At 31.2% G+C, this 10,502-nt stretch overlaps 1 protein-coding gene across 3 annotated transcripts; it reads right to left on the bottom strand.

The window, feature by feature from the left end:
* Positions 1-367: 367 nt before the first annotated feature.
* LOC136206767 (tetraketide alpha-pyrone reductase 2-like) lies at positions 368-1,828 on the bottom strand. Of its 3 annotated transcripts, none has more exons than XM_065998019.1 (4): positions 1,519-1,828; positions 1,263-1,435; positions 1,111-1,194; positions 368-936 (listed from the first exon to the last, which is right to left on the bottom strand). In XM_065998019.1, the coding sequence occupies exons 1-4, from the start codon at positions 1,622-1,624 to the stop codon at positions 442-444; spliced, it is 858 nt and encodes a 285-aa protein (XP_065854091.1). In that variant the 5' UTR covers positions 1,625-1,828; the 3' UTR covers positions 368-441. The 3 variants fall into 3 exon arrangements, with proteins under 3 accessions (XP_065854091.1, XP_065854035.1, XP_065854159.1); XM_065997963.1 differs by having other exon boundaries at positions 1,006-1,194; positions 1,519-1,825; XM_065998087.1 differs by lacking the exon at positions 1,111-1,194.
* Between the last annotated feature and the right edge of the window lie 8,674 nt (positions 1,829-10,502).

The raw sequence follows: 10,502 nt of genomic DNA on the forward strand, positions 1-10,502 counted from the left end.
TTTGGTAAGTTTTGATCAACATTTGACAAAATTTCAAATTTAAGTGAAGAACATGAAGTTTGAAATAATTTTGGTCGAAACATGATAATTGTTAGAGATGGATCCAGTTATGGCAAGAAGGAGAGAAAGCCCATTCACAATAAAGGCCCATGGTTCAGTTGAGGGCATGCAGGATTCCTATCTCTCTAATAGTAATAATTTTGAAAAGTATAGATTAAGTACATTCATTATAAATAGTTATATCTCCAATCGAATCCTATGATTGGTTTGGTGAGCTTCTTGTTTTAATTTGATAGGAATGCATAAATATGTTAAAATTTGTATAATAATTCAGTAAGAAAAAGTTAGAAAACAATGTTGTATTATTGGTGAAGCAAAGAGATAGATAGCATTGATTGAATTAAGGGAAGCATTACATTATTCTATGTGAAAACAATGTTATTACAGAAATCCCTTTAGTTGGAAACTATTGATGCAGTCATTAAACATCTGTTGTAGTGTTTTGAATGGAGGAAATCCCAGTTGAGTTATCTTTGTGGTGTCCATACTATGTGGCTTGTTGTCCCCTTCTTGGCTGCTACACCTGTTCTGATATGGATAAGAGGGATAGATAGGTTTAAGCATCTGAATGATTTGTGACCAATGAGCTACAGAGCTGGAGCATATGAGGCGTCCAGATGCTCTGATATCCTCCATTGCTAGAATATGAGCAGCTACCACATCGTCTATGTGGACGAAACCCACTGTTGTGTTTGGATATTCAGTTCCCACACCTTTAAGCATGGAGAGAATAAGAAGAAGGGTACTAGTTGGTTGAGGTGCAAGAAGTGGACCAACTACAAAAGATGGGTTAACCACTACTAGATTAATCCCACTTTCATCTGCTATTCTCCATGCTTCTTTCTCTGCTACTGTCTTTGCATATGCATACCACAGCTGCAATGCATTATCCAAATGCTCAATATCAATATCAATATGAATATGAATGAATGAATGAATTATTACATTGTGGTTTTTGCAGTATTCAGTGTCTGTCCAATGTGATTCGTTAAGGGGACAAACTTGTTCCAAATCGTATCTGTATCTAATTGAAGAGCAGGATGAGGTTACCACTACTCTTTTCACACTACTTGCTTTGCTACAGGATGATAGTACATTTTTTGTACCATCGATACATGGTTTTATCAATGTTTCCTGCACAATACAATCATTATTAAATAAGATTGAATGTATAATATGATGATGATGATTATGATTATTACCTGAATGTTATTGTCATAAGGAACAAGAACAGGTGAAGCAGTATGAAAAACACCATCAACACCCTCAATTGCTTCATCAAAGCTTCCAACAACCATTAAATCAGCTTTCATAATCTTTAATCTCTTCTCAGCTCCAGGAAATTCACTAAGAAATCCAACCTTTGCACAATCCCCTTCAAATCAATTCAACTCAACTCAAATTAAACCAAGAAGAAATACACTTACTTGTAATCCAATAAAGAAGAAATACAAGTACCTGGATCTCTCACTGTTGTCCTTACAGTATGACCATTTTGTAGTAGAGATTTGACCAAGTAAGCAGCTATGAATCCAGTCCCACCGGTGACACAGTATTCCGGCATCTTTCTCTCACTCTCTATTGTTTGTTCTTTCAGTTCATTAATATATATAGAGAGATTGATTTCAATGGCTTCCAGTCTTTGTTTTTGTTAATATTATTTATTTGTTGAGTGGGTAAGGAGTAGGCAGGCAGATGATTCATTCATTCCGCGATGTGTGTGCTTCCTTTGTACCCGATGTTATATATATTTGTCTAAATTAATTAAAAAGGTAAAACTTAAAACAAAAGACATTAATACTTACTGAGTTAGGTTTTATTGTTGCTCTCATTCTCACACAAATTGAAAATCTGCAAAAATAAAAAATTATACATGCCTTGCTATATCATTAAATTTTAATGATCGTTGAATGCTTTTAAGTTATAACCCAATTTTATGAAAAGTGCTTGGAAAGGTGGGCTAGATTTTCTGCTTTAGATTGGGAAATTAATGAAGGTAGGATCTATAATCTCAAAAATAAAGGCCCAAGATTGCCAGAACTAGAGGAAAAATATAAGCCTACCGCTTGCAAAGGGGTTAACTGTTGTTCTGAGAGAAACAGAGTTAATAAATCATATTCAAAATAATTTACTTTCAAATCACATTTTGAATAATTTTACATTTACAGCCCATCAGGAAGTGGGACCCTTAGAACTAAAGTAGAAAAGTCAAAGTGAGGCTCACCTAATTCCATTTTCTATCTCAATTCTCTTATGTTTTTGGAGCAACCAAACATGGCTTTGTGCTAGGTAGATACTAATGATATGCGATAAGCTCTTGTCAATTCTAGGTAAGTAATTTGTAACACAAGTCTAAATCTTAAGAAAACTACAAGTTTAAGACACGTTGTTTAAGGCAATCTCAGATCTAAAAGAAATGTTGGATATGACTTTTATGAGTTGAATAGCAATACATTCAAAGAGCTTTTATAATGTTTACTAATCATATTTCTCGCATCCGGCTGGACATAAATGTTGTAAGACTTTTAAAAAATGTGTGTTATTTTCATAGTTTTTATTGTTTTTCTAACCACACCGTGATAGATTGTTTATTGTTATAGTTACATTTCTTATAGATACAATTATATGCAAGTGTGAAGGATGAACATGAGACTGCAGCTACTACATGGCAAGCTAACATTGTAGCAGAAGAGATACAAAACTTCCGTGAGCTGTAAGCCTGTTTTATTTAATTGGTAATTCCTAAGTTTGTGAACCCTGTATTATTAACTATGAATGTGTGATTTTATTTTCCGTTTGCAGTAAACTCATAAAAATTACATTTGCTAAAACCGTATTAACCATGCATCTGTGATTTGGTCATATGGAATTACCAATTAGATAACGGTTTTGATATATGCAGCCCTTAGGGCTGCATATAAACGTTAAATGTAATAGAATATTCTTTTGTATTTCCAATATGTATATTTATTATGCGTTGAACTTCTACATACACCAAAACTCATTTAATGCAATCATACATTTCTTTATATTTTCAATATCTACATTTATTATACATTGAATTGCTAACGTTTTTGGAAAAGTGCAGTTTTACCCGTAACTATGAATTTAAACAGATTGTTTCACAGTTATTTAACTCGTTATTTAATTGTCGCATAAGACCTTGCAAACATCAATTATGTCTAAAATATTTATTCTGTTACTAACACAGCTACAAATAACCTGTCGAAATGATAATGTTTAAGTCTGTCACATACAAGTTACACAAAAAACTACATACAACTCGTCAAGATACAATTAACTGCTTTATTTTATCGACGAACTTCTTTGGAATATATGATGTGATAGTCAAATAACTGTCAAATCAGTAAGTTCAAATTTTCTATTGTGTAAGGATAAAATTGAACTTACTTGACATTGTTAGAGGTAAAATTGCACAAATTCATAGTTATGGGTAAATCTGACTTTTTAAAAGAATATAAATAAATGTATAATAAATGTAGATATCTTTTCAAAAAGTAAAAAATTAATGCAGAGTATATATAAATCTGATGTAATAAATCTGACTTTTTAAAAGTCATTACAATTTTCTTTGGAATATATGATGTAATATAAATCTGACTTTTTAAAAGTCATTAGAAGTTCAATGTATAATAAATGCAGATATCTTTTCAAAAAGTAAAAAATTAATGCAGAGTATAAAAGAATATATGATTGCATTATGAAATTTGATGTATTTAGAAGTTCAATGCATAATAAATATACACGTTGAAAATACAAAAGAATATTCTATTATATTTAATGCTTATATGCAGCCCTAAGGGCTGCATATATTAAAACTGAATTAATTAATAAATTTTGTTTTCATGTAATATAAGGAATCATCAAGGTCTCGTTAGAAAAATTTAAGAGCTTTTTCACAAATAGAATTTTGTGGTTGCACATATATGAGTTTCCTACAATCCAAATAAAAATATAAAAACTAATTTTTAAATAATTTAGCATTTCCGACGCAGTATCTCTTGGTAAAATATTTAAATAAATGTTCCGAAAAATTTACCACTGATACATATGGGTCGGTGATGTTGTTGGAATCACCGACGCAAGTCACCTACTAAAAAAAGTAGTCGGAATTTCCGACGGATAACACCGACTAAAGTTTGTGTCGGTGATGTTTCTTGCAGCTGCTTACCTACGAGGTCAACGCCAAAAAAGATGAATCTGTCGGACTTCTGCCGGTGATAACGATCACCTATGCAAATTCATCCATCACCGACGGAATGCTGTTGTCGGTGATAGCACTTTTTGTTGTAGTGTTATTGAAAAACAACATTTTTTTTTGTTAGATTTAATGATCTAATAAAAACGTTTCATATGAAAAAAAAACATTTTATATTGCTTTAAGTACCTAATTTCTTATATAAAATGATGTCTATGAGCATTTCTAGATTCAAAATTCTCAAATTTAATATATTATGAAATAGTTCTAATATAATTTATACTCTTCAGGATGCAAAGCATGATAACAGAAAAATAAAAAATCAAATCTGAAAAACATCTCAATTAACGGGCTTTAGCGGCTAAGTTCTTGAAATTGGAAGATTTTGATGCGTTTCTCGCAAATTGCCTCTGAAGACCAAGTAAATCAGAATCAGATAGAGTTTCTCAAAGACAAAAAGAAAAAGCTATTAGCAATTGAAAGTTTCATAGTGAGGTGATTAGAGAACAAAATTGATTATATAGCTGATGAATTGAAGATGAAGGATAATATTACCGTTTAATATTCTTTAGGATTGGAATGTGATTAAAGAAAGGAGAGATAAATTATAAATTTTGTTAGGATTGATGGTGGGAGAGATAACTATGGAAAGTTTTTGAGATAAATTAGAGAATTGATGTCCAACATTTTTATTAGGAAATTTGGAAAGAATCTGAAGTAAATTAGAGAATTTGACGACACTACTTAGGCCTTGTTTGATACGCTATAACGAACGTTGTAATGGAATACTCATTACAATGGATTAAGGATGACAATGAGTAGTGTACCCGTGGATACGTGGTACTACCCGACCCTAATGGGACTACCTGTACCCTGTATAAAAAAGTATGGAACTGGTATGGAATCAAAACCATTACACGTTAGGATAATGTGACGGGTATGGGAATACCCTCAGGGTACCCAGTACCCGTTACCCGTCATAACTGTTTTATATATTAAAAATTATTATTATTTTTTAGATGTAAGATGTAACATTTGAATCCCAAACTTTTGTTATTCAACCATTGAGTGATAGCATTAAGTTATTTTATTCTTAATTATTAAGGTTCAATTTGTTTAATTTTTAAATGCATGATTTATTAAATTTATACTTTGTTGAATTTGTAATATTTTTTGTTTTATTTATTGATTCTTAACGGGTAAGGGTACCCGCGAATTAAATGGGACGGGTATGTGATGCAAAAAGTATACCCCTTAGGGTAATGCGATGGGTACGAGTAATTAAAAAATAAACGGGTAAGAGTTTGTGATTGACATTACCCGCGGGTACCCTGCCAGTTGCCATCCCTACAATAAATGCTCATTACTATATTTGGATTAGTCATATTGTTTTTGTCGTAATGAAATCACAATTACATCACTCAAGTTTTCTGTACAAAATTATACAATGGGGATTACATAACAAATAGGCATGCATTCCCATTACGACTAGCCCTAATATATATTTAATTATTTATATTTATTATCCACAATTCTTATTAAACGGTAAAACATAAAATGAGAAAAACATTAAAAATGTGAAAACGGAAGAACCCGAACAACAGAAAAAATGGAAAAATGTGAAAAACGAGAAAATAAGAAAAAATGTGAAATATGGGAAAAACGTGAAAATGCGGAAATGGAAAAATGAAAAAAACATGGAAAACTAAAAACGTAAAAAACACAAAAAAATGTAAAAAAAAAAAGAAAAAAAGAAAAACGCGAAAAATGGAAAAATGGAAAAAACGAACAAAAACTAACAAGTTCTTAACCATTATATATGATGCATGTGAAAATTTGAAAATAATTGAAAATTTTAACTATATTTTACGAAGCAAACATTATTTAATAATGTAATAATATTATATATTATTATAATTGGGTCCCTGGGTAGACTCTTTATCCAGGTCCAGGGACGGGCCTGCAGCCCATTGGGTAAACTTGTCCAAATATTTTATACATGACTTATTCATGACTTATCATACATGGACATAGCAAGCAGCTACCCTTAAAATTGAAGCTTGAAAATGGCAATAGGACAACTCCTACTCCTAAAACACCAACCTTTTGGAGTTTTAAATCACAATGCATCAATAATTATTTACATTTATTTTCTTTTTTATTTGACTTTAATCCAATGCCAAACAGGACGGATAACCTTATTGAACCAATTAAACACTATAGGGGTGTTGGATATCCGTCCGTCAATCCCTGGACCAGTTATCGATACTGGTTTAAGCGATCCATCCTAATCCATTAGAGATTAGAAAAGTCGGGCATCCGATCTTTGGGAAGGGAGGCGGATGTCTTTGTAGGGTGGAACCTCTATGAATACTTTGAGCTTATTGTGTTCTATTTAGCCCATGAACTTGTTTAAATTGATATAAATTTTAATTTGCCCAAAAAATAATAAAAAAATTCAAAACTTAAAAAATAAAGGCCTAATTCGTGATTCTAAGTCCTTAAAATATTTTTTTTATGTTTTGTACATTTTTATTGCGTTATTTTTACCTCTATTTATTTTTTTTGCTAATAAAATAATTATATTAAGTGATAACATGTGAGAAATAAATAGAGGTAAAAATCGCACTGACAAAAGAAATCTCTCGAAGTAGAAGTATGGGCTACGAATAATTAATTCAGAGAGAAACTCCCTAAAACAGAAACAAAAAACTTCACTGAAACGCCTCAAAATAGAATTAGTGCATTGATATTTTGTACTAACGCATAAAGTAATGTGCTGACACACCAAAGTGTTTTGGTAGTGCTTAGAATATAATAATTTTTGGTATAAAAACAGATTCAAATATCAAAATGTAAAACATGATAAAGTTCAAGTATAAAAAATATATTATATTTTCAGAACTGATCTTGTTAATTTGACATTTCCGAATACCAACTTTGAAGGCGAATTTAAACTTGTATAAACTGTGTATGCATGTTGTAATCACAAGGGTGATATTAGAGTCATGGTTATATTTACATTATTTGATAATTGGAGTTTGATGTGAATTAATTGAAAATTGGAATTTTAACAAATTTGAAGAGTTATGAGGGAAACTTGGGTTCACAACGTCCATGGTATGGCAAGAGTTATTGTTTAGTGGCAGCCACTTCTGGTATCAATTATTTCAGATTTATGTTTGGAATATTTGTTGGTGCTCTTCATTAAAGTTTGCCACAGATTGCATTTCTAAGAATGCAATTCATGTATATAAGCTCAAAATTTCAATACTTAATTTTGGGATTCCATCTCTGCAATTCAACTTGGAATACAAATTCTTCAAATATTTTACTGTAAATTAAACCAATATTACTATTACAAACCCAAACGTTTTTGTTTATAGAAAATGTCTTCTATCAAACAACTAGAAGATTATAATGTAAATATTAAAATATTAATTAATTTATTTAAGAATTTTATTTAATAATAGTCATTTGATAATATTAAAAAATTCTTGCCACGGGTCGCAATACTGGCCTGATGATCTACTGTAGCGACCGCAACAAAAATTGGGATCTATCAATTTCAAAATTTGATTATATATTTTCCAAATTAAAATAATTCATATAGAATAATGTTGGTCAATATGTGTTTTCTTTTATTAAAATCTTCGATGACATGAAAGAGAAAAATAACAGGTTAAAGAGGGGCCAGAATCCAACGAATTCATTCCGATGCTTAAGTTGGCAAATGTTGAAGGAAGGTTGAACATAATAAAAATATCAGTACTTATGACATTACATACCACTTTAGGGTGCCTCATCCTTTCTCTCTCTATATATATATATATATATATATGAGAGATCAAGTGTGACACATTTGACAAGCCTTATTGTCTGACAATAATCAATTTTGTAACTATCCAGGGAAAGCTGACAAATTTGTAAATAAAAGGAAAGAGAAAATTGTTTTATTTCTTTTCTTTAAAATGCATTTTTCCGAATTTTCTAACCTCGTTTTTCAAAAACTTTTATACCGTTGGACTCGTCTTGACGGTCATTTTAAGATCCCAGAAGCTCAGGTAAAAAATTTTTCGGTGAATAGAATCCGGCGATTTGTTTTTCTGTGAGAAAAAAAATGCCCAGAAAATTTTTAAAACATTCCAGAAAATGTAAAACATTATTCTGAGAAACTTTAATTCTTAACTCAAAGTAAGATTCCTTACGGTTTAGTCCAAAATCAACGGAATCCGGCGATTAGGTGAGCGTTTTTCGGCGAGAAAACAGAAAGTACCCAGAAAATTCTCAAACAAATTCAGAAATTGTAAAACATTATTTTGAGAAACTTTAATTCTTGTGTTGAAGGAGGATTTCTTATGGTTTAGTCCCAATAAAACAATTTCCTTAATTTTATTCATTTTACATGCTTCAACAATTTATTGGGTCAAAACCGTAAGAAATCTCATTTTGAGCCAAGAATTAAAGTTTCTTAAAATAATGTTTTACATATTTTAAATTTTTTTGATAATTTTCTGGACACTTTTTGGTCTTATCTTTCAACACTATGTGTTGCAATATTTTGTTGGAACAATATAACAATTCTGTTGGAACAATATAACTATTCTGTTGGAACAATATAATTATTATATTGGAAGAATATAAGAATTAGAATTATTTTCTAAATAATATAACTAATATAAATTTGAAGATACTATATTAAATACTAAGAAAAAAAATGAAATTAAAGACATAGATAATAAAATTGATTTGGAACAATTGGTAAAGTGATTTATTATGTTGGAACAATATATGTATTATGCTGGAATAATAGAACTATTTTGTTGGAAAATTGGCACGCTGATTTATTCTGTTGGAACAATATAAGTATTATGTTGGAACAAATGGTACACTGATTTAAAACAATTTCGTACACTGTCGGAACAATGTAAGTAGGACAAAAAATGTGTCCAAAAAATTATCAAAAATTCCAAAACATGTAAAATATCATTTTAAGAAACTTTAATTTTTGGCTCAAAACGAGATTCCTTACAGTTTTGACCCAACAAATTGTTGAAGCATGTAAAATGGATAAAATTAAGGAACAAGTTTTATTGGGATTAAATCGTAATAAATCTCGCTTCGTCCCAAGAATTAAAGTTTCTCAGAATAATGTTTTACATTTTCTAGAATTTTTTGAGAATTTTCTGGGCACTTTGTTTTTCGCCAGAAAACGTCCACCCGAATTCCGTTCACCGAATTTTTTTTTACTTGAGCTTCAGGGATCTTAAAATGACCGTCTAATAGTATAAAATTTTTCGAAAAACGAGGTTAGAAATGTCAGGAAAATGTATTTTAAAGAAAAGAAATGAAACAATTTTCTCTATCATCTCTTTCTTTTTATTTACAAATTTGTCACCTTGCCCTTTTCAATTATCATCAAAACTACGTAGTTTTGTTATGTCACACAATAAGCTTCTTGTCACACCCTAACCCATTGTCACACTGGATCTCACCTATATATATATATATATTACAATCAATAGTATACCAGTCAAGTGGCATTCCCTGATTAGTCATGATGCTACAGTTCATTGCATTTAAAACATTTGGAAGGTGCCAGCTTCACATAGGGGTTGTTGCATCTATAAGGCGGCGGTGCTCCCCTCAACGACCTCGCATCTCTTATTGGTGCTTTCTTTATATTTGGAGCCTTCACCACACTTGAGCTTACCATTTTCTTGCCCTTATCTAAAAGCATCGGTGGTTCCCGACTCATTGTCGAACTCTCTCCCTCTAACTGACGATAGCTCTCCTGACTCCTCACACTTAATTGAGACTCCGCCTTTAAACCCAAGTTTCATGCATCTTATACTTGAATGACCATTTGAGTTCCTATCTTGTCTTGGATATATCTCAACCCCTCTAAGTACCTCGACATCTTCTAGCTCTCGGTTTACGAAAAATTAGCCATTATCGATAACCTCAAGAACTCCAAAGTGTATTCATGTACGCTTTGATTCTCTTGTGAACATCATTGATATGAACTATAAATGTATTGCTCATAGTCCAACGACAAGAACCACTTCCTCAACATTGCTTTCATCCAAAGCCAAGACCTAATCGGTTCCTTACCTTCCATTCTCCGTTCTTCCTTTAACTGATCACACCATATGAAAGCTCATTCTTTCAATCTATAACCAACCAACCTCACATTCCTTTGTTTAGAAATACCCACATACTC

The sequence above is a fragment of the Euphorbia lathyris genome, chromosome 1 (genome assembly GCF_963576675.1).
Source record: "Euphorbia lathyris chromosome 1, ddEupLath1.1, whole genome shotgun sequence".
Classification (NCBI taxonomy): domain Eukaryota; kingdom Viridiplantae; phylum Streptophyta; class Magnoliopsida; order Malpighiales; family Euphorbiaceae; genus Euphorbia; species Euphorbia lathyris.

Excerpts from the sequence above, each read along its gene's own strand:
- LOC136206767 (XM_065997963.1), bottom strand. The coding sequence starts at position 1,624 with ATGCCGGAATACTGTGTCACCGGTGGGACTGGATTCATAGCTGCTTAC. Across the intron at positions 1,195-1,262 it reads CTTATGACAATAACATTCAG|GAAACATTGATAAAACCATG; the intron begins GTAATAATCATA and ends TGTATTGTGCAG. Across the intron at positions 937-1,005 it reads AATACTGCAAAAACCACAAT|CTGTGGTATGCATATGCAAA; the intron begins GTAATAATTCAT and ends AATGCATTGCAG.